At 47.8% G+C, this 24,267-nt stretch overlaps 1 protein-coding gene across 27 annotated transcripts in view; it reads left to right on the top strand.

Moving 5' to 3' along the window:
- TNS3 (tensin 3) overlaps window positions 1-24,267 on the top strand; it is a 314,051-nt gene that overhangs the window by 38,198 nt on the left and 251,586 nt on the right. For 15 of the 27 annotated variants that reach the window (XM_078342392.1, XM_078342401.1, XM_078342395.1 and 12 more), the window contains one exon: window positions 21,714-21,828. In XM_078342392.1, coding sequence (XP_078198518.1) covers window positions 21,714-21,828 — 115 coding nt within the window. Of the gene's footprint in view, window positions 1-243; window positions 353-6,451; window positions 6,572-9,258; window positions 9,618-9,957; window positions 10,121-21,710; window positions 21,829-24,267 lie in introns of those variants that run through there. The other 12 variants (XM_054237073.2, XM_078342403.1, XM_078342406.1 and 9 more) reach the window with 5 other exon arrangements.

Raw genomic sequence — 24,267 nt, 5'->3', positions numbered from 1 at the left:
GAGAAGAGGATTGTGAGTACTATGCTATAAGTACATTTTAGTGATACTTAAGAAAAAGATTTTAAGAGCAATACATTGAACCTTTTAGGAAGCTAGAAATAGACGTGTAGAAATTTCCCCAGGCTCCCAGCCTCACCACCTCACCGCTCTGGGCCGCCTGGGGAGGGGCTTTCCCAGGCTCTTATGCAGTGGGTGTGCACCGGGCTGGGACGCAGGAAGACGGTGAGGAAGGAGCTTTCCTCCAGTGACAGCAGGTCCTGGGCGCTCAGTCCAGCTCCGGAACTGCCGTGCTGCTGTGCAGTGACTGCGTGCAAGCCCAGGAGGCACCTGATGTGGACGCCGTGTGAGACAGGTGGGTCAGGTGTGACACTTAAGGTCTGACCCTCAGCTCCTCGGCTGTGAAACGAGAACCACATCTTCGTTGATTCTAAGGTTTGGTGACCTGTGTAGGTGGATGCGCCAGGAACACTCTGGGTATTGAGCTGGGTTTGAGACTAAATTATGAGTGGGTGGAAGAATGGTACAAACCAACGTGGGAGCTTCCTTGCTGTGCTGGCCACCTTGGATGCCCACTGCAACTTGTACCGGCCTTCTGGTATGGCTGGGGCAGGGTCCCAGGTAGCCGGTGATTTCAGCCCTAGTCTGGAGTGGCTTGGGGGTCCTTGGGAGTGTGCGTGTCCAGCTGCCCCAGCCCAGGGCTTCCCCCAGCCCCTTCTGCTTCATTCTCCTAGCAGTGCCACTTGTGGGAGACCAAGGTTCGGGAGGCTGGGTCCTGGCCAGACACACGGCTGAGGGTGAGGGTAGACAGGGCCTCTGCCGCTTCATTTCTGTTCTGTTTTTGCTCTCTGAGTGTGGATGGTAATTTTGGTTTCTCTCTTTTTTTTTTTCTGGGTTGGAGCATTGTGGTGTTATCTACTGGAGGCAGGCCTGTAATGTACTGGAAATTTCTCAGGGGTGAGATTTGGGCAAAGTAGGGATTACTTTAAGGCAAGAGCATCCCACTCCGTTGGGGACCTGGGAATCCCCTCTGTGTGGAAGGGCAGGGACACCTTCTACTGAACTTGACTGATTGATTGAGATGGAGTTTCACTCTGTCGCCAGGCTGGAGTGCAGTGGTGCGATCTTGGCTCACTGCAACCTCCACCTCCCAGGTTCAAGTGATTCTCCTGCCTCAGCCTCCCAAGTAGCTGGGATTGCAGACATGCCCTACCATGCCTGGCTAATGTTTTGTATTTTTAATAGGGATGGGGTTTCTCCATGTTGGTGTCAGGCTGGTTTAGAACTCCTGACCTCAGGTGATCCACCCACCTCAGCCTCCCAAAGTGCTGGGATTACAGGTGACTGCCACAACGCCTGGCTAATTTTTATTTTTGTATTTTTAGTAGAGACAGGGTTCCTCCATGTTGGCCAGGCTGGTTTCGAACTCCTGACCTCAGGTGATCCGCCCGCCTCAGCCTCCCAAAGTGCTGGGATTACAGGTGTGAGCCACTGCACCCAGCCAGCCTGGAGCTTTTCCAAGGGCACATTTTCCACCTATATGAGAAGATTGAGTGTCAAGGTTGACTCCGTACCGGTGGAGGATGGCCCGCTTGGTCTCGCCCTCTGTTGAGCTTCTCTAGAGCAGGCTCTGACTCTCCATCTCTGCCTGCCTCACCCCAATCGGGGCATAAAAATACTGACTCCTAGTCACAATGATAACAAATTACTTTTGGTTTTTTAAAAAATTCAGTAGTGGGCGTGGTGGCTCACGCCTGTAATCTCAGCACTTTGGGAGGCCGAGGCAGGCAGATCACCTGAGGTCAGGAGTTCAAGACCAGCCTGGCCAACATGGTGAAATCCTGTCTTTAAAAAAAAAAAAAAAAAAAAATCAGTAGTAAGTAGCTAACTTTTGTTGATATTAATAAAAACAGCTCAACTTCTTCGGAAACCATATAACAGTTTTACACTGTCTGGGAATACTCTCCCCGCTTGCCCTTAAAGTATTCAGGGCTGCAGGCACTCCTCATCACAGAGGGAAGAGAAGGGGTGGTCAGTGGGCAAGGTACGAGAGCCCCCTCTGTGCAGTGTCCAGCATAATCCTCATAAGCTTTTGAGGTCGGTTGCAATTTGATCATCTGCATTAGCAGATGAAGAAACTGTGGCCCAGAATAAATAATAATAAACCCGCAGACAGTGAATAGAGGAGTGGGGTTAGGGTCCGCCGTAGCTCTTTGGCTCACCTCAGTCCAGGCCTCCTGGGGGAGGCTCCAGTTTACAGGAGAGCAGGACACCTGCCTCTGCCCCCAAATCATGTAGTTCTGTGCTTAACCCAGCTACAGATTAGAGCCCCTGGGGAGATTGTGAAGAAATATCACTGCCTAGGGTTCCCCTAAGACTGTGCTGTCCCCGACTGTGGTGTAGGTGGTAGGGGTGGAGTTCTTGTGACGTCAGTATGTTTTTAACCAGCTCCTGCAGAGAATCCGAGGTGGAGTGTTGGCTGAGAACTGCCCACAGTTCCAGATGTGGTCCAGTGGTCATTTTCTGATCTAAGCCAGGGAATGATGGGGCATTTTCTGTCAGGAGGAAACCAGGGAGGTGTGAGAGGACCTCAACACAGGGCCCCTGTGAACTGGAGAGTTTCCGGTGTTCTCATTGTTGGTTAGAATAGGTGGGGCAGCTCCTATGACAGGAGGAAGCTGGCTTGTTGGAAGTACAGGGATGCTCTGCTGACCTGTGCTTGGGTCCTGGGACACTCATTGGTGTCTGTGACCTGGACCTGGGGACTTGGGCTTCGCGTTATTTGATTCTGGGACCTCAGGCACTTCTGGAAGCTCTCGAAGGTGGAGGCTGGAAGTCCAAGGTCAAGGCTCTGGTAGATTGTCTGGTGAGGGCTGGCTCCTGGTTCATCAAAGGCACCTTCTTTTTTTTTTTTTGAGATGGAGTCAGGCTCTGTTGCCAGGCTGGAGTGCAGTGGCATGATCTCAGCTTATTGCAACATCTGTGTCCCAGGTTCGAGTGATTCTCCTGCCTCAGCCTCCTGAGTAGCTGGGACTACAGGCACGCACCATCACACCCAGCTAATTTTTGTATTTTTAGTGGAGACTGGGTTTCACCATGTTGGCCAGGATGGTCTCGATCTCTTGACCTCGTGATCTGCCTGCCTTGGCCTCCCAGAGTGCTGGGATTACAGGTGTGAGCCACTGCTCCCAGACTATCAAAACCACCTTCTATCTGTGTCCTCCCATGGCAGAATGGGAAAAGGGTCTTGTGGGGTCCCTTTTTTAAGTCATTAACCCCATTCATGTAGAGTCCCCCCCTCATGACCTAAGCACCTCCCAAAGGCCTCCCCTCCTAATATCATCACTTTAGGGGTGAGGACTTCAACATGGATTTTGGAGACACACAGACAGTCCACAGCAGAGGGGGTCCATTTTACCAGGAGAAAGGTGTGCTCTTTGCTTGTGAGGGGTGGAGACAGGTGGACCCTTTGCGGCCCGGGAACTTTGTAGCCAATGGAGACATGTTGGTTAAACTAGTGGAATAAATGCACTCTCCTCAGTGGCCAGTGGACTCTCATTCATGATGTATCTACTGAGTGTCTGTGTGATTTTCATGAGAAACAGCATCATGCAAAGCACAAAGCAGTACTGCTTTCGAGTCCTGCTTCCATCCGAGTGGATAACTCTAGCTTTGGACCATCCTGAGGGTCAGGCACCTCACAAATGGCATCTTTGATCATTACTATCACTCTGGGAGGTGGACTTCTTATTCCTTAGGATGTCACTGGGTCCTTAAGAGCCTGGGCAAAAGCCCCCCATCCCCCACCGCAGGGACTAGAAGCCAGCTCCCCAGCTCTCCAATTTTTCAGGTGCCCCATGCAAATCCTGAGTCCCTGGGAACCTCATCTACCTGAATGTCCTCTTCCGCCAGTCTTCCCTATCCAGCATGGCCCTAGGGCACTCGTGGGAAGATGTTTGCTGGATAGGTGAGATGCATGTGTGCCTGAACACTTCCTGAGTGTCCTAGAGGGTCAGGACAATACTACAATGTGGTGAGTGCCCTGGGAGGCACACTGTCCCTTCTGTATGTGGGATGAGGCACAAGCTGGCTGCACCGGGAAAGAGATAGAAGGCAGGTCTTGAGAGGGAGGATTTTCCCAAAGTCTGTGCTTGGGCGGGGCCCAGATATAAGATCGGTCCCTAGAGACAGTGCCTGGGCCTCCTGCAGCCCAGCGACTAGCGTCCCTGCCGTGGACAAGGAGAGAAGGCCAGGCTTAATTTCTGCAGATTAGAGCTAGCAATAACTTGCTGATGTCAGAAATTCCTTAAACTGAAGGCAGTCCTTTTCAATATCAGAGACAAAGTGCTCCGTTGCATCTAACTCCGAGTTTCCCATAACATGATGCATGGAAGCAGAGACCTTTACCCTTCCTAGCGGCCTGCTCCCAGGCCTCCTATCTCCTCTCTGAGACCGTCTCCTGCTATTCTCCTCCTCCTTGTCCACCAAGTGGGGAGGAACTTTGAGTCCACAGAGATTTTCAGTGTGTGTGAGTGTGTGTCTGTGTGTGTTTCTGAGTGTGTCTGAGTGTGTGTGTGTGTGTGTGTGGTCATTTGCTTCTATCAGTAGGGACTCAAAAGACTCCTGGAATCATATTGTATTCAATGGCTCGTAATCCAATATTATCACTAGTTTGATGTCCAAGCCTAATGGGAGCTTTTTCAGGCTGGCCCCTGTGTCTTTTAGTTACACACCCATTGTTCTGTGAGTGCTCTCTTTCTGGCCAAAAAAAAAGAGATTTCAGGCTCGTTGGGGGTGACTGTTGCTATTGGAACCTCCTCACCCTCCAAGGACAGAGCTCGGAGTATCTGTGTGTGTGTGCACTGGTGCATATACACACATTCACATCTATTTTCATTTCTAGATATATCTACATCTCTAGATTGGAAACTGAGTCACGCCAGTATCTGATTCCTGTCTCCCAATGTAGTGGTTATTATAACGCCCTCCTTTCTAGACTAGCAAGCTCCTCCCCAATGGAAAGAAAGGTGGCTCCCGTTTTTCTTCCCACAGATCCTTGTGATCAGTCCTTCTGCGTATCACCAATCTGCTGTCACCTCTCTGCTGCCACGGCCCTCTCCGCAGTACATTTAGGTGCTTCTAGGTCAGTTGACTGAGGCTGAGGTTCTCTTACCTAGAGTTTCCATGTCCACTTCTGCTTTCTCCCAATTGTCCTTCCAGGGCTGCCAGGGGGTCCTACAGGATGAACATACACCTGCTTTTTCCTTTTTGCCAGTTAGGGCCCCCTGTGACCTCGCGGTCCGGCCCAGCTCGGTACTGGGCCCTCTTGTCACTGCTTCGTGCAATCCTGCTCACCACCCAGTCCTTGCTTCTCCAGCCCTGTCTACCCTCAGTGTCCCACACAGCTGTGCATTAGCCACCCAGCTTTTGGCCAGTTCACCAAAAACATGGCGCCTCGCTGCCCTTGCCTCTCCTCGCCTCTTTTCCTGTCTGGAAAGCGCCTGCTTCTTCTTCAAGCCAGCCCACTCGTAGAGTTCTTCCCATGATCTGTGGACTCTGTGCTCCCTCCGAGCTACTGTGTGTAGCTCGTCCTGCTGGGAGGGGTGGGGGCTGAGCCAGCCTTCGCTGTATTTCCTCTGACACTGAGCACACACACTGCTCAGTGAACATATCTGTGGGTGAATGTATGATCGTGTGTGGGAATGGACGTGTAGGAGCAGCCTACCGTTTCCAATGATAAAACAGGGGCACAAGTTGCCCCTCAGCCTTCCCCTAGGGAACCTTGTACTTGGTGTTAAAGTCTGACTCATGGAGGGGCTCCAGTCTCCAGTTCCAACTGGGTTTCCAACCCAGGTTGAGATGTAGCCTCTCTTCCTGATGCCTGGCTTGCTGATATCTGCCTTAGCTGTCTGGACTCCCTCCTCCCTGGGAAGAACCTCACTTTGTTCCTGGGAACCAGGTGCAATCAGAAGCTAGGGTGAGACAACCTGGCCAGTAAAAAGCAGAGAAGGATTGTGGCAAAGCACGAAGAAAATCAGAAGCCGGGCAGCAGCATGGAGCTTATTGTGGCCTTAAGATGGAATGAGGCCAGTCTGCCACTCAAGTTTTGGAGTGAGGGGGTCTGTGCCTGGAGGAGGTGGCCCCACATCTGCCTTGGCTTTGGGTCCCTTCGTACCCCCCAGACCCTCAGCTTCAGCTTCCTTCAGCAAGGACTTAGAAGGGTGTGGTCTGAGACAGGCGGTGATGCGGTGGGAATACAGGAAAGCGCAGAGTGTTTTCATTCCTGCACAGGCGTTTATTGCTCCTGCTTGGTGCTGTGTGTGGAAAATCCCAGACAAGGTTAGGACTTCCTATTGGAGGCACAAGACATATGACCGACCACACTAGAAGGTCAGGGCCCCAACCATCCTTGGGTGGCTCAGCCACGGGGGATGATTAACCAGTCTGGGAGGTCAGATGGGAAGTGGATCTTCAACTGAGCCCAGGACAGCAGTTTTGAGCCAGAAAGGAGAATGGGAAACTGCCTTGGGACAAGCCCCAAGTGAGCCCAAGGGCACAGAGCAGAAGGACCCTGGTGTGTAAGAGCCTAGATTGCAATTCCTGGCAGGAGGGAGACAGAGTGGGGGGCAGGAAGAGGGTCTGGAGAGGCAGTCTGTTGGTGTATGCGGATTCGCCTTAGAATTGAGCACAGTTTCTTGCCAGTGAAAAATCAGTGTGTTGTTCTCACCATGGAGATTTATCACATGCATGCTATTTGTTACTAGTAATGAAGTGTGGCAGTTTTCTGAATGGCTACCCTTTTAAATAAGGAAGAGCAGATTCAGGGTATCCTTGTAACAAAAAGCCACCTTCAACCATTTGCCTTCCACTCTGGCTTGCATGGGCAGTGGGGTGGCCTGTGTTCTTGGCCATTGTTCCTGGGTGGACCCCAGAGAGTGTGAATTCTGGTACTCACGTTGAAGTTTTATCCTGCTAGGGGCTATCTGTTCATTGCGGAATTCAGATTTCTTCAGCCAGTTCCTGTGGGCACCGTGGTAAGGGTGGTGGTAGATCCAGCTGACCTCTGGGCCTGTTTGCCTTGGGTAAGCCATGACAGCCGCGTGTCCTGTTCTTAGGTGTTTGTAAACACTGCTATGTACCTGGTCTTGTGTCACATGTGAAGGAATCTGGAATGAATATGATACAGATGTGTTCTCAGGGAAAGATGTTTGAAAAAACTAAAATTAGAATAAGCTATAGAAAAAAATAATGATGAAGGGTTACAGAAAAATGAATGAAGGAATGAATATGGAAAAAGGTGAAGAATGGTGTCATCTGAAGGACGGGGGAAATGAGAATGCCTGCTTGTCTGCCAGGTGATGATTTAGTGAGGAATTGGAACCCTGAATGGTGTGTTCTAGGCAAGGAGGTTTTTTTCCTTTGTAGTTGAAAGTTGAAGAGCAGCTTTGCTCTTCCACTGCAGAAACGGAAAGATGGATATTTAGTGCCAGGACTTGAGAGGTTAACATTGGCCAGTTGAATTGATGGCTGGAATTTGCACATATGTCAGCCATAAAGGCCATGACTTAGCCCACCCAGACTGCTCCCCACATCCAAGGCATCTGGAGTTGCAAGTGGAGTTGTAGATCTGAAGTTAGAGAGTATTGGAGCCACAAAGGCTGAGCTCTGGGACATGGCTCATAGGCCAGTGGAAGGAGTACAGGGTTAGCTGGCCCGAGGCTAGAAGACCCCTATCCTACTCCGAGGCAGGGGTCTCTTCCACTGCCCCCATAGACTGCAGGCAGTGGCTTCGTCTTGGACATGTCCTTTCATTTTTAGATGTCCGCTGCCCTGTGAAGGTTGGTGAAATCCGACAGGCATTGAAAGTAGGGTTCTTGGGAGGCCGAGGCGGGTGGATCACGAGGTCAAGAGATCGAGACCATCCTGGTCAACATGGTGAAACCCCGTCTTTACTGAAAATACAAAAAATTAGCTGGGCGTGGTAGCGTGTGCCTGTAATCCCAGCTACTCAGGAGGCTGAGGCAGAATTGCCTGAACCCAGGAGGCGGAGGTTGCGGTGAGCCGAGATCGCGCCATTGCACTCCAGCCTGGGTAACGAGAGCGAAACCCCGTCTCAAAAAAAAAAAAAAAAAGAAAGTAATAAGAAAGCAGGGTTCTGCCTGTGGATCTTGCCCCTCTCTCCTCCTGGCATTTCTCTCTTTCTTTCTCCCCTCCCTCCCTTCCTTCCTCTTGCTCTGTCGCCCAGGCTGGAGTGCAGTGGTCTGATCTCCTGAACCCGCCTCCTGGGTTCAAGCGATTCGCCTTCCTTTGCAAGGGATTACGGGCACGTGCCACCACGCCCGGCCAATTTTTTGTATTTTTAGTAGAGACGGAGTTTCACCGTGTTAGCCAGGATGGTCTCGATCTCCTGACCTTGTGATCCGCCCGTTTCGGCTTCCCAAAGTGCTGGGACTACAGGCGAGAGCCACTGCGCCCGGCCGTTCCTCCTGGCGTTTCTAAGTGACCCTTTCTTCAGGACCATGGCTTGTCGGTCTTCTATCACCCCATCAGCTTCACCTCCTGAACTTCGGATTTCTAATTTCCTTCTAAAATCGCAGACCCAGAAAGGAAGCCGGGGCTTGGGACGTGCTGTGAATTGTCCTCGTTTGCCAGGAGCACGATGGCACGGGGGTGGCGGGGGGGGGGGATGGGCGGGGAGATGGGGAGGGGGCGGGGAGGGTCAGCCCAACCCCCAGGTGTGCAAGGTCCCCGCGGTCAGGTGCTCTGAATTTTACTTGAAATCCTCACCTGGTTAGGCACGTCCTTCTCTGCGAGGCCGGGCTCCTAGTTTTTCTTAGTTGAAGAGCCAGAGTGTGAAAAAAGCCTTTCTGCCTGGTGTTTCCCTGCTTTCCGCTCCAAATGCCCTGTTTGCTAGTGTACATTACCAGTGTAGCGTAGATTACTGCCCATTATAGAGGCAGAGTTGACTGGATAATCGTCAAGATTTAGACATTCCGAAAACCAAAGAGCCTGCGGGGTTTCGATTCTTTTAAGCCCCTCGCCAGCGTCCTCAGAGAGGTTTGAAATCCTAGTAAAGTGAACCCCGCGCCAAGCGCGGCGTGTCGGTAGTTTCAGTCAGATGGCGGCTGCAAGGCCCTGCTCCTCCCGCCTGGAAGGCGTTTCTTCACCCACTTTCCCAGTGTTTGGCGACGCAGCCTGTGCCTCGGCGCTCGCTCGGAGCCGTGGTCTGAGCGGGCGGGGGAGGGAGGGCTAATTTGTGTCAGATGGAGGGACGCCGCGCGGGACCGTGCGCTCGCGTCTGGCTTTTGTTCCAGGCGTCTGACTTCTGACGGGCAGGAGTGGCCGTGGAGGCGGCTGCGCGCGGCTGGGACCTGGGCCGGCGGTCACGGAGAGCCCTTCGGTCCTCCCGAGTTGGCCATTTCCTGGGACTTGTGTGCGTAGGGGACTCGGGAGGCATCCTCTACCCTGACCGCCGCTGGGAAGGGGTCGGCGGCCGTCCTCGCCTGGCCGGGCCCGGCTCCCCGCGGGCGGCAGGGGCGGCCATGCGGCTGCGCGCCCTGACCCCCGGGCCACCCGGAGGGTTCGCGCGCGGGACCAGGGCGCGCCGTCGCCGTCGCCAGGTAAGTGCGGCTCTGAGCTGGGGTGCGGGACCAGGGACGCGAGGCACGGGAGCCTTCGGGGCTGCACGCACGCGGGCTGCGCCGGGTGTGCGCTCGTGCCCGTGGACGCTGTGTCCGTGTGTACCCGCCTGTGCCTGTGTGTCTGCATGTGCCCTTGTCCGTGCGCGTATGTCGTTGTGTTTGTGTGTCCTCGTCTGCACGTCCACGCTTGTGTGCTTGTGAGCGCGCCTCCGTGTGTGCACGCGTGTGTACGCTGGCCCGTGACAGAGTCCTGGTGGGTGCGTGTGTACCCTTGTGTGCGCGCGCGCAGGACAAGGAGCGGGAGGGCCAGCGGAGCTTTGCCTAGTGGGGGCGGCTTCTGGCAAGCGCGGAAGAAAGTTCGGGCTTAGCTCTTTCTAACCCAACTGCCTCTTGAAAAGGCTTCTTGGGTTCCTTTCCCTGCAGTGGAAGTGGGGCACTGGCCATTGCGCACACCTGCTGTCCCGCGCATGTTTCTTGCAAAGGTAAAGGGCATTTTAGCTCTGCAAAGATGTGCGGGATGCTCTGGGATTTAGGAATCCTTTCAGTTTCCTTGGGGACCCTATGGCTTCCTGTGGAGCCCTGTGGTCCACAGGACTGTCCTTCACGGTGTTTGAATTAAACGGAGCGCTGCTGGTTTGGCGGTTTAACAATCAGGCATTTATGGCATTTGTTTTTCTGAAACTTGTGTAAGGTTCTGTGGAGTAAAAAACTGTCAAAATGTCAGCTAGTTTACTTGAGGTGTGCTCCATTGCGTTTTAAAGTCTAGGGGTCAGACGCTGCTGCCTGGAAGTGTGGGAACAATGTGTGCTGAATGTGGAGAGTGTCCCTCCTGCCCCAGATACCGGCCCCCTGTGGGCTGGGAAATGTCTCTGAGGCCCGGAAGTGTTTCTGGCTGTTTAATATCAGAGTGAAGTTGGGCTGGGAATGTGTTTTTGATCAGTGTTTGCCTCTCCCGAATGGCTCTGAAGGTTTCTAGGTGCCTGAATGCCCACCTCTTACTATGATGGAGCTGAGTATTTCCTGAAAGGAAAACATAGCTAGGAGGGATTGTGCTGATGCAGCTTTGCACTTCTGCGTGTGTAACCATTTTGCCAGGGCGACCTTTAGCCGGGAGAACCTATTCGAGAGGTCTCTGCGGTTTTGCATTTCGGCAGAGTGGAGCATTCATGTGGAGCTCCTCCCTGTTCAATTTTGCGGAGATTTTTCTTTCTCAGAAGAGACGTCACAATCAAGACCAGCACTAATTACTGTGTCCCCCCCAGGGAGTCCTTGTGGAACCAGCAGCCTGCTCTCTCTACCCTTCCAACATTTTGCTCCTAACAATTAAGTGCAATTTAGATTCCTGAACTGAGCCTGCTAAATGCTTCAGCATTGCTGCCTCCTCTCCCCCTTTGGGAGAAATGAAAGCACAGTATCAGGTGAAAGCAAGGGCAGTCTAATCCCGTCTGGTCTCATTTCACAATAGAGATGTTATGTACAGATGAAGCGTGAGCAGATGTTATTACACTATCTTAAATTAACTCCTCAGGGATCCAGCAATTCAAGTGGCTGAACCCTCGCAACAGTGCTTCTGCTGTTTCCCTCTTTTAAGTTTTCTAGCTGTGGACCAGTGGGCAAGAAAGCTGCAGGAAAACAGTGCCTCTTTCTCCTTGGTTGGAATAAAGGTGTCTGTAAGGAATAAAAGGTCACAGTATCTTTCCTTGGCCCGCAGACTGTGGCTAATTCATTTGGTCAACAAATATTAATTGAGGGTCCATGGTCCACTGTCTGCCAGGCTCTGGGCAGGGCCCTAAGAGGACAAAGGGGAAAGAGCCTGGTGTCCTGCATCTAGGAAATTGCAATCTAGCACAGGAGAGAAGGCATATAAACAAATAATTGCAATAAAGTGAAAAGTATGTGCCAGCTGCTGCATTGCAATAGAGAAATGTATTTGTTAGGTGTTTGAATGGTATTTTTGTCTGAGTGTGAATCTGGGGCTTGAGGCATATGGGGCCTGAGTCTCATATGCCTCATGCTTTGGCTGTGTGGTCTTGCATCTCGGTTTTGCATCTCACCATCGCGGTTTGTAGGCTAGTGGTGATTACAGTAATGACACAGAAGCACTTGGCTAATGTTACCAACTGAATAATTAGCAGCATCATTATCCTTCTTTTGCAGGGCATTGAACACACAATCTCTGTTATCAGAAAGAATGCAATCTCTTTGGAAAAAACAGATACCAACACAGGAACAACTACATAATAACAGTGCCTTAAATGTATATAGAGCCTTATAGTATAGTATGTTAAATACAGTGGTGGTTCTGTCTTGGCTGCAAATTAGAATCACGGGATGGAGTTGGGGTGAGGGGGTTGACAACATTCCAGTGTTCTGATTCCACCTCCAGGTAATCTGATTTAATTGGTCTGGGGTGGAGCCTGGGTCGGTTGTTTTAAAAAACTGCCCCAGTGATTCCTATGAACTGATAGATGGGATAGCATTTGGTCATTTACAAGAGCTGTTAAGAAACAGGAGGAAGAGAGTATTTTTTCTCTCTAAAAGAGATTGTGTCTTGTCTTGGGCCACAGAACTTGCAGTGTAGGTATCAGAAGTTGGCTTCTGCTTGGTTCAGGACACTGTTCCTTACTTGACAGTCATGACCAGATCAACAAAAAGACAAGGAGATGCTTAAGTGACAAGGCTGCTACAGGACTACAGAAGAACCCAAAGTGAGCAGGGAGGACTGGCAGGGTGAAGCTAGAAATAGTCACCAGGTAAAATGACAAGTTACCAACATTCCAGACAGGCTGAATAGCAGGGCAAAGAATTGGGATGGTCCTGAAGCTTGTTTTAAAGTTGGGAGTGGTGTTATTGGAATCAGACCTCTGCCAGTCCCAGTTCTTTGGTGCTGCTCATGGAATTCTCAATTATGAAGGATTCTAAGGCCAATGATTGGTTATGTCTGCTATTGGTGAAGGAGTAAGGAGTTGTGGTCTGTGTACTGAATATATGCTTTTCCTTTGAAAGAGATGGTAATCAGATCTCAGGAGAGAATTATATTTTTTGAACATGAGAATTCATAGTATTCATTCAAAACCCTTTATTCTTCAGTTTTGTAGGACTTCAAGAGCACATTAAAAATTTTTATTTTATTTTATTTTTGAAACAGAGTCTCACTCTGTCACCCAGGCTGGAGTGGAATGGCGGGATCTCAGCTCACTGCAACCTCTGTCTCTTGGGCTCAAGCAATTCTCCTGCCTCAGCCTCCGAAGTAGCTGGGGTTACAGCCATGCACCACCACGCCCAGCTAATTTTTGTATTATTATTATTTTTTTTAGTAGAGATGGGGTATTGCCATGTTGGCAAGGCGGGTCTTGAACTCTGACCTCAGGTGATCTGCCCTCCTCAGCCTCCCAAAGTGTTAGGATTACAGGCGTGAGCCATGGCTTCTGGCCCAAGAGCACACCTTTTTTTTTTTGAGACTGAGTTTTGCTCATGTTGCCTAGGCTGGAGTGCAGTGGTGCAGTCTCGCCTCACTGCAGCCTTCGCCTCCTGGGCTCAAGCGATTCTCCTGCCTCAGCCTCCTGAGTAGCTGGGACTACAGGTATCTGCCACAATGCCTGGCTAATTTTTTGCATTTTTAGTTGAGATGAGGTTTCGCCACGTTGGCCAGGCTTGTTTCGAACTCCTGACCTCAGGTGATTCACCTGCCTCGGCCTCCCAAGGTGCTGGGATTACAGGCATGAGCCACCATGCCCTGGCCCCAAGAACACATTTTAATTGACGTTCAGTTTAGTGTTTTTACACTGAAGAGACATTTTCAAAGTATGTTAGAAACATATCAAATTGTACACTTCACTGTGTGCAGTCCTCACAGTTGTTTTGGTGCGACTAAGTGATTTGCATTTACACATTCATTTTGGAATCAGTTTGCCAATTGTTTTTTTAATCAAAAAAAGCCTGCAGGGATTTTGATTGAGATTATGTTGAATCTACAGACTAATTTGGAAGAATTGCACCTTAATTATATTGCATCTTCCAACCTCTGAATATGATATAGCTCTTTGATTATTTAGGCCTTCTTTAATTTCCTTCAGCAGTGTTTTGTGGTTTTTAGTTCCTATGTCTTTCATGGCCTTTGCCAGGATTACCCTGGAGTATCTAATATTTTTGGTGCTATTTTAAGTGGTAATTATTTTTTATTCCAATTTCTGAACATTCATTGCAGGTATATAGAAATACAGTGAGTGACAAAAGGCAAGTTTACATCCTTCTTTCCAAACTGGATGCCTTTTATTTCCTTTTCTTGCCTAATTGCCCTGGCTAGAATCTCTAGCACAATGTTAAGTAGAGGTGTTGATTGCAGACATCTTTGCCTTGTTCCAGAACTTAAAGAGAATACATTTAGTCTTTCATCAGTAAGCACGATGGTTGCTGTCAGTTTCACATAGATACATTTTATCAAGTTGAGAAAATTCCATTCTATTCTTACTTGACTGAGAGTTTGTATAAGGAAATGAAAGTTGGATTTAGTCGGTCGTTTTTCCAGCATCAATGGAGAAGGCCAAGGAGTGTTTTTCTTAAGTTTATTGATTGGTTTTTGAATGTTATAATAAATGAACTTTGCCTTCCTAGATGAATCAAGCCCAGCTTGTCTTGGTGTATCATCCCATGAGTTACTTAGAAGTATGTCATTTAGTTTCCAAATATTTGAGGATTTTCCGGAGATATTTCTGTTTCTGTTTTCTAATTTAATCCTACTGTGGACAGAGATCATTTTTAGCTTGACTAGAATGTGCTGTTTATTTAGACTTGTTTCTCGCAGAATATGGTCCACTTTGGTAAACCTTCCATATGGATTTGGAAAGAATGTGCTTTCTGTTGCTATTGGGTCAGGTGTTCTATACATGTTAGTTAGGTGAAGCTATTTGGTAATGTTCGGATCTTCTGTATTTTGCTTATATTCTGACTGTGTTTTTCATTGCTTATTAATGAGGTTGTATTAGTTTTATAAGGGCGCCATAAGAAAATACCTTGGACAGTGTGGCCTACACAACAGAAATTTATTGTTTCACAGTTCAGAAGGCTGGAAGTCCAAGATCAAGATGTTGGCAGGGTTGGTTTCTTCTGAAGCCTCTTTCCCTGGCATGTGGGTGGCTGCCTCCTAATCTCTCAGATGGTCTTTCCTCTGTGGCACGCATCCCTACTGTCTCTTCCTTTTCTTATAACAACACCAGTCGTGTTGGATTAGGGCTTACCCTGATGACATCATTTAACCTTAATTACCTGTTTAAAGGCCCTATCTCCAAATAAAGTCATCCTCAAGGTTAGGGCTTTAACATAGGAATTTTTAAGGGGATGCAATTTAGTTCACAGCAAGGAGTAATGAATTTCTGACTGTGTTTATACATTGGTGTGTTTCTCTTTGCAGTTCTATCAGTTTTTGTTTCAAGTATTTTGAAGTGTCTTTTTTTGTTTTGAGATGGGGTCTTACTCTGACACCCAGGCTGGAGGGCAGTGGTGCGATATTGGCTTACTGCAACCTCTGCCTCGCAGGTTCAAGCAGTTCTTCCACCTCAGCTTCCTGAGTAGCTGGGATTACAAGAGTCTGCCACCATGCCTGGATATTTTTTCATTTTTAGTAGAGGCAGGGTTTCACCATGTTGGCCAGGCTAGTCTTGAACCTCTGACCTCAGGTGATCCACCTGCCTTGGCTTCCCAAAGTTCTGCGATTATAGGCATGAGCCACCGGGCCTGGCCATGAAGTTTTTTATTGGGCAATTGTATTAGTCCATTTTCATGCTGCTGATGAAGACATACCTGAGACTGGACAATTTACACAGGAGAAAGGGTTTAATGGACTTACAGTTCCATGTGCGGGGGAAGGCCTCACAGTCATTGTGAAAGGTGAAAGGCACACCTCACATGGCAGCAGGCAAAGAGAGAGAGCTTGTGCAGGGGAACTCCCTCTTATAAAACCATCAGATCTCATGAGAATTACTCGTTAGCTCAAGAACAGCACAGGAAAGACATGCCCCTATGATTCAGTTTCCTCTCACTGGGTCCTGCCCACACCACATAGGAATTCAAGATGAGATTTGGGTGGGGACACAGTCAAGCCATTATCAGTGATTAGGATTGTTATGTGTTCTTGAGGAATCAATCCTTTCATTATTATGAGAGGACTTTCTATATCCTTGGTAACGTTCTTTGATCTGTAGCCTACTTTGTCTAATATAGCCACTCCAACTTTCCTTTGATTAACATCAGCATGGTACCTTTTTTCTACCCTTTGTCTTTTTAAAAAAAATATATGACAATTCTTGTTGACTTTTAATTGAGCTATTTAGACTATTTACATAAATATGATTATTAATATGACGAGGTTTGAATCTGTCATCCTGCTGCTTTTCTATTTCTCATACCTATTTTTTGTTCTGCTTTTCTTTTATTTCCTTTTGCCATTTAGATGAATAATTTTTATTATTTCATTTTATCTCTCTTGTTTGCTTATTACTTATATTTTGTGATTTTAGTCGTAGCTCTAGGATTTTTACTATACTTCTGTAACATCACATAGGCTACCTTTAAGTGATATTATATCTATTTCATGAATACTATGAGAGCCTTATAATAATGTTATAAGGCTCCTTGGGGTGTTCATTTTCTGACTGGAAACCTCTGTGGCCAGTGGTGCCTTTGCCTGAGTTCTTGTCCTGTGTCCAGGAAGAATGAGGTATGCAGACAAGCGAAAGATGAAGAAGATGAAGATGAGCTTTATTAAGTGTTAAACACCCAGAGGAGACCCACAGTGGGTAGCTCGTCTCTGTAGGCAGGTCATCCTGACCTCTGCTGCTCTCAGCAGAAAGGAGGCCCTGGAGAGGGTAGTTTTCTCTGCAGCTGGTCTTGCCCTCTTGTGGTCTCTCCATTCTTTCTGTCCTCTCTCTTGAACCTAGAAAAGCCTTCAGTGGGGAAGAGGTGCCTGCTCATTGGTCCATGGGAGGCCATGGGTGAGCTGGAAGAGGCACCATGAGTTCGCTCCCAGCCTACAGATCCTTCCAGGCCTAAAGGTGGGAACTTACTGAGAACCTACCCCCTTCTGCCCAGGACTTTGCCTCCCGCTGCCATTCAAGGTCCCAGAACTCATCCCTAACTCTGCTCTGAAATCAGAAGCCGGGGACCAGGAGAGGAGACAGGCCAGGCAACAGGAACAGACACCCTTGAGCTGGCAGGGACTGGGGATCTTCCCATGCCCCTGAGGGTGCAAGCTATAGAGATGCCTGGGTCCTATGCCTGGTAGGGTGGCTGCAGCTGCCTGCACTCAGGAAGCTCCTGCTTGTCCCTGGCTCCTGCCTGCTTGGTGGAGTGAAATGCCCAAGTCTACAGCTGTGGATGGCAGCTGTGGCTGTACCCTGTAGGGCAGATCCTGCCTGCTCCTGGCCCCAGCCAAGAGCACAGGGAGGCTTGGATCCACAGCTACAATTTGGGCAGCTGCAGTGGCACCCAAGGAGTTCCCACCCCAACTTAGAAGGGGCAGAACTCCCACTGGCTCCATGGAGAGTGCAGCCCCAGCTGTGCCTCCCTGCTGCAGGCAGCGTGATGGTAGCTGCCGCTGCTGTCAATGGTATGTTTCCTTTTCTCCTTTCCTGAACTTTGTGCTCTTTTATTAGAACACTGACTTTTACATGTGTCACATTACACTATTGTTTAAACAGTTATCTTTTGGTGAGCTTTAAATAATAAGAAAAACTCATAAGTTTACCGGTGGAATTAGCATTTCTGGTACTCTTCATTTGTTGGTGTAAAGCCATATTTCCATCTGCTGTGTCCTTTTTGCCCAAGCACCGTCTTTAATGTCATATGTGTCAGCTGGTGATGAATTTTTTGGCTTCATTTGTGTATATTTTTTGCATATTTTAAGAGGTTTTTGCTTTAATTCTTAAGACCTATTTTTGTTGGGTACAGAATTCTAGATTGACAGGATTTCTTTCAGCATTTTGTTTTATTTTATTTTGTTTATTTTTTTAACTTTTAGGTTCAGGGGTACATGTGTGGGTTTATTATATAGGTGAATTGTGTGTCATGGGGGTTTGCTGTACGTATTATTTCCTCCCCCAGGGAATAAGCATAGTACTCGACAGGTAGTTTTTCAGTCTTCACGCTCCTCCCACCCTCCACCCTCTAGCAGGCCCTGGTGTCTGTTCCCTTCTTTGTGTCTGTCTTTTGGTATTTTCTATTACACTGCTGTCCTCTCACTTAACGTTTTTTAAAACAACAAGAAACCTGTATCCAAATGGTTGGTCCCCTGCATGTAACGTGTCTTTTGGCCCTGTGGTTGTTTTTAAGATTTTTCTCTTTATTACTGGGTTTAAGCAATTCAATTATTTGTGCCTTGGAGTATTCCTGTCACATTTCTTGTGCTAGAAATACATATATATATATTTTTTGAAATGGAGTTTTGCTCTTGTTGCCTAGGCTGGAGTGCAATGGCATGATCTTGGCTCACTGCAACCTCCACGTCCTAGATTCAAGCGATTCTCCTGCCTTAGCCTCTCAATTAGCTAGGATTACAGGGGCTGTCATCCCTGCCCAGCTAATTTTTTGTATTTTTGGTAGAGACGGGGTTTTGCCGTGTTGGCCAGGCTGCGAACTCCTGACCTCAGGTGATCCACCCGCCTTGGCCTCCCAAAGTGCTTGGATTACAGGCGTGAGTGACCATGCCTGGCCAAGAAATTTCTTGAGTTTCTTGGATTTATGAGTTTATAATTTTCCTCCTGGTTTGAAAAGTTTCAGCCGTTTTTGTTTTTTATTTTTGTTTTTTTTTTTCAGATATCACCCCTTCCCTCCCTTCTTCTTCAAAGTCTCTATTACATGTATGTTATGTTTCTTAAGGTTCTCCCACTGCAACCAGGCGTGGTGGCTCACACCTGTAATCCGAGCACTTTGGAGGCCAAGGTGGGCAGATCACCTGAGGTTGGGAGTTCAAGACCAGCCTGAGCAACATGGTGAAACCCCGTCTTTATTAAAAAAAAAAAAAAAAAAAAATCGATACCTATATCTATATGTATATCTATATCTATAGATATAGATATATCTATATGTATATCTATATCTATAGATATAGATATATCTATATATAAAGAAAAAAATTTAGACTAGATAGTAGACACTGAGAAGTTTACTTTGGTGCTAGGTATTTTCGTGCTGGATATTTTTTGTATTCACACACACACACACACATGCACACACACTCACCACCATGCATGGGCTAATCAGTACTCAGCTGAAGATATTTTTTATACACACACACACACACACGCACACGGCAGTGCATGGGCTCATCAGTACTCAGCTGAAGATATTTTTTGTATACACACACACACACACACACACACACACACAGCAGTGCATGGGCTCATCAGTACTCAGCTGAAGATATTTTTTGTATTCACACACACACACACACACACACACACGGCAGTGCATGGGCTCATCAGTACTCAGCTGAAGATATTTTTTGTATACACACACACACACACACACACGCACACGCGGACATGCATGGACTCATCAGTACTTAGCTGAAGGCTTGAAGGGACCTTCTGCAGGCAGGCACGTCTGCAGAGCTCCTTGCAGCTCTCTGTTCTGTGGTACTCTGTCTAGCAAACCCTAGCTGCCTTCTCCCTGGACTCTGAGCACCTTCTCCCAAGCCCAGGCTCAGCCTGGGGTCCCTCTTCCTTAGCTGCAGTCTGGAAGCTCACTCAGGGCAGCAGTCTAGCGGCAGTTGTGGAGTTTGCCTCATTCTTTCTTGTCTCTGAGCTATTACCATTCTCCATTTCCTGTGTAGTGCCTTGTTTTCATATACTTTGTGCAATTTTTTGGTTACTTCAGGTGAGGATAAATCCAGTTCCTGGTACTACATCAAATCAGAAGTGGGAGTTCATATATAATAGCTGGGGCTACAGGTGCATGCCACCATACCCAGTTAATTTTTGTATTTTTAGTAGAGACAGAGTTTCACCATATTGGTCAGGCTGGTCTTGAACCCTTGACCTCAGGTGATCCACCTGCCTCGGCCTCCCAAAGTACTGGGATTACAGGCGTGAGCCACCGTGCCCAGCCTTACAGGTTTTTTTTTTTGAGACGGAGTTTTGCTGTTGTTACCCAGACTGGAGTGCAATGGCATGATCTCGGTTCGCCACAACCCCTGCCTCCTGGGTTCAAGCAATTCTCCTGCCTCAGCCTCCCGAGTAGCTGGGACTACAGGCATGTACCACCATGCCCAGCTAATTGTTGTATTTTTAGTAGACACGGGGTTTCCCCTTGTTTGTTTTACCGTATCTTTGACACTGTATTACTAACCTCTTTCCAGGATTGTGTCTTTTTTTTTGAGATGGAGTCTTGCTCTGTCACCCAGGCTGGAGAGCAGTGGCATGATGCCGGCTTACGGCAACCTCCGCTTCCTGAGTTAAAGCAATTCTCTTGCCTCAGCCTCCAAAGCAGCTGTGACTACAGGCATGCGCCACTACATCCAGCTAATTTTTGTATTTTTAGTAGAGACAGGGTTTCACCATATTGGCCAGGCTGGTCTTGAACTCCTGATCTTGTGATTTACCCACCTCAGCCTCCCAAAGTGCTGGGATTACAGCATGAGCCACAACACCCAGCCAGGATTGTTTCTTTATTAACATATATATATATATATATATATATTTTTTTTTTCAACTTTCTTAAACGGTCTTTAGACAGTAAAATGTGAGAATGTTAGGCATGCAGCTTAATGGTTTTAAATATGGGTATCGCTGTGTAATCATCACCGAGAGTGGGAAGTCAAACACTTTCTTCACCCAGAAGCCCTCCTCATGCCCTTTGTAGGCACTAGTGACACACACCCCTCGAGGTAACCATTATTACTTCTATGAAGATAGACTGCCTGCTTGTGAACAGTCTGTAACTAGGGTCACTCACTGTGTACTCCTGCACCTGGCGTCTCTCAGTTAAAATAATGATTTTAGATGTTCATGCATATTGTTACATGTAGTTTGTGCTTGTATGTTCCTGAACAGTATTCCATTGTGTGGATATACCATAGTTATTTGTATCTGTTCTCCTTATGATGGACACTTGTGTTATATAAAGCTGTTAGGACTGTCTTGCTCTTGTGGACATAGAATTTTATTTCTTTTTAGTGATTTAACTTTCGGAAATAAGAATGGAATTGCTGAGTCAGAGGATAGGTGTATGTTTAAGTTTGTAAGACATCGTCAAACCATTTTCTAAAGTAGTTGTACCATTTATTCCGCATTCTAGATACTATTTCATCTTTTCAAATAAATTTAATTATTCCAGTGGGTGAGTAATGGCTTCAGTGAATCCATATGGATGTTAGGTACTGAGAGAATACATGGCCACATATCATCAAATAGGTGTGATTGGTGCTTGACTCTCAGAGCAAATTGAATTCTTACATGGTTATCATATAACTGTGAGCCTTGGCTTTGCAAACATGAATAGGTGGCTGAGTGTTTCATTTTTCCAAGTGCTAATGCTTGTAATTGTGTTTGAGGAAGAACCACACATGTATCACGGACTGGACTGTCTCTTCTGCAGAAGAGCTTAGAGAGGCTCAAGGGCTTAGTGGTGATTCTGGAACATTTTTCAACTAGGAAAGCCAGTTGACTTCCTCATAACATAACTGTGCTGTTTGCTAATTAATTCTTCCAGAAGAAAAAGGATTGAGAGTCTAGAAGGGTATGTGGATTACTTTGTCACAGAATTTGTGGCTCTATGCCTCAAGTCTGGAAGGGAGTGCATTTTCACATCATGATGTTGGTTGATGTAATGTGGGGATTGATGAGTTGGGTGAGAGTGAACGTCCATCTAGGACTCTGGAATTGGGAAGGCTGACAGGGTATCCATGGCTCATCTTGGGAAGTTGAGATCACCAGGATGGTTTCTTTTTCTCTGTTTGCTTGCTAAAGTTCCAGTTTTTGCTCTTTACAAATTCCACTAGATTTATTATCTCCTGAAAAGGAAAAGAAGAAAGAAACAAACTATGAGAGGAAATGTTGACAGTTTCTTCCTTTACTTTTTCAGCCAGAAGAATTATCCTCGAGTCTGCACACTTTTAAGAACAAGGCCTTCAAAAAAAAATCCAAAGTGTGTGGAGTTTGCAAACAGATTATTGATGGTCAAGGCATTTCATGCCGAGGTAAGTCCGTGTTTATGATTCTCTCACTGATTAATCCAAAGCAAAACAAACAAAAAAACAAAAAGAAAACTTTTTTGGGGGGAGTTTCCAAAAGTTAAATCATGGAATTCCCCTTGTTAACTTATGTGTCCCCCTTACCCCACCTTACTTAGCAGGGGCCAACCGTATTTACACAGATACATGCTCATGAGGACATTTTTAAAGAAAGAGCAGATTTCCTCAATGGGAGAGGAGGCAGCAATGTGTAAATTAATCATTTATTCTCTGGTCTGCTCTGAAGTGTCAGTTAACTCAGTTTATTTAATTTGACTTTCAGATCTCTTACTCAAGTTTGCAAATGAAATTTTTCTGTCTTAGAATTAGGGTGCATTTTGGTATGGCCTCCTTTCAGACCCTGTCACTAAACTAAGCCACCAGCTTGGCTGCTTGATGTTTAGACATCAAGTCATGAATGGAACTTGCTAATTCTTTTGTGACTGCGCATTAATAAATCTAGTATGAGACGTGTGATTTTAATGAATGTGGGAATGGTTGGGGGCAGGGCTGCTGGGCTGACCAGTACTGGACTCTCTAAGTACATAGAACATCTTTGAACCAGGAAAGCCAGTTGACTTCCTCATAACGTAAGTGTGCTGTTTGCTAATTAATTATTGACTACCCTTGGAGAATACTGGGGCTTCTCTTTGGTGTTGTTTTCATCTGTGGGGTTGGGGATTTCCTATAGAAAATGTGCAGAATCTCAGCCTGTGGGCTTCTGTGCTGTTGGGACCTCCCCCTCAGTGTCTTTTTCCCTGCAGACCCTGCAAGTGGTCCCTCATGGCTGCTTTAGAGTAGGGTGCCTATGATGGAAAGATGCACGCATCAAACCTAATGGGTTGCGGATGTGAGCCGGGTTCTCTAAGGGGCTCTAGGAATTCTTTTACAGTTCAGAGGCCTGAGCCTGGGTGAGAAGGCTGGGGTGCCCCTCCTCCGACTCGGCCCCTTGGAGAAGACAGTGCTGAAGAATGTGTTGGATGAGTGGTGGGTACTGGCCACCCTGGTCTCTAAGTAGAAGCCAGAGACCAGGCAGCCCTCTGTGTAATTCATCTAGATCTGTATCCAAGGCAGAGAACAGGGGCTACAGTGTACTCAGAGCAAACTGTGACACCCTGTGATTCAGAACATTTTTTTTTGAGACAGGGTCTTGCTCTGTCATCCAGGTGGGAGTGCAGTGGCATGATCAGGGCTCACTGCAGCCTTGATCTCCTGGGCCTGAGCCATCCTCCCACCTCAGCCTCTCCAGTAGCTGCACTATAGACATGCAGCTACTTTTCTTATTTTTTTCAAGACAAGAGAGTTTCGCTGTGTTGCCCAGACTAGTCTTAAACTCCTGGCCTCAAGTGATCCTCTTGCCTTGGCTTCACAAAGTACTGGGATCACAGGCGTGAGCCACTGTGTTTTAAGCTCCTATTTGCAAGCGGCACTGCACTGGGTGACATTATGGTCATCTGTGAATGCTGTGGCTGGTCACTGACCATTCCCCTGCACAACTTGTTCAGTTCAGGAGAGCCATGTCAGCCAAGTGTGTTGGCCCTTCTGTTTGTGGCCTGCAGGTGTAAGGTAATGAGAAATAGCACCGATGCTCTCTGACTGGCGTCCTCCATCAAGCTTGTTCTAAAATGTCTGCGGGCAAATAGAGCAGCCCCTTCATGTCCCACCCTACAGGGTCCAGTAGGGGCTTTGTGCCTTTCCAGGAACACGGCAAAAATAGAAGCCCAAGGAGTCTCTCCGTCTTTTAATGTCACCCTCACAGAAATGCTCCTGTTTTAAAATTTTGGTCTCTGACTATGACTCTCAAGTGTGAAAAGAAGGAAAAGGAAAGAACCATGAAACCAGCAGCGCAGAAAGCCTGGGAATCAGAGCCGTCAGGCCCGGTGTTGATCCCAGAGCCCCGGTCCTGTGCCAGCAGAGCTGTCGGGGCTTGTGGGGAGAGCTGTCATGAGCAGTGTGGCACCAGCAGGGACACTGTGGGTTTGTTCTCAGCTTTCTCACCTGTGATGAAGTCTCAGGGAAAGTTGCACAGCCCAGGGTTCCCCACGAACTGACTTCCACCTGTCAGGTGCTGTGTGGGGACAGGTCTGATTTAGGAGCAGAGGCGGAGGTCAGACAGAGCTGGGTCCTGGCCTCGCCCCTGACACGGGCAAAGTCTTCTCGCTCAGGGTCTAGGACTTAGGATAAGGGCTGTTGCAAGGGCAGAAGACAGGCGCCAAGCCTTGCTGGTGTTAGGATTGCTCCCCAGGGAACCCACGGTGGGTGGCTCCACATGGTAGATGCCGCATGTGTGTTTGGTTAGCCTCTGCACCACACATCCTTGAGCTGTAATCCAGCGGGGAGCTCTGTAGACTCAGAGGCCTTTTGCACGACTTAACCACAGTGACCTGGACTGCGCTGCATTGGTTA

Source organism: Callithrix jacchus, chromosome 11, assembly GCF_049354715.1.
Source record: "Callithrix jacchus isolate 240 chromosome 11, calJac240_pri, whole genome shotgun sequence".
Lineage (NCBI taxonomy): Eukaryota > Metazoa > Chordata > Mammalia > Primates > Cebidae > Callithrix > Callithrix jacchus.
Note: the sequence above shows the minus strand (reverse complement) of the source record. Positions and strands in the feature narration are given on the sequence as shown.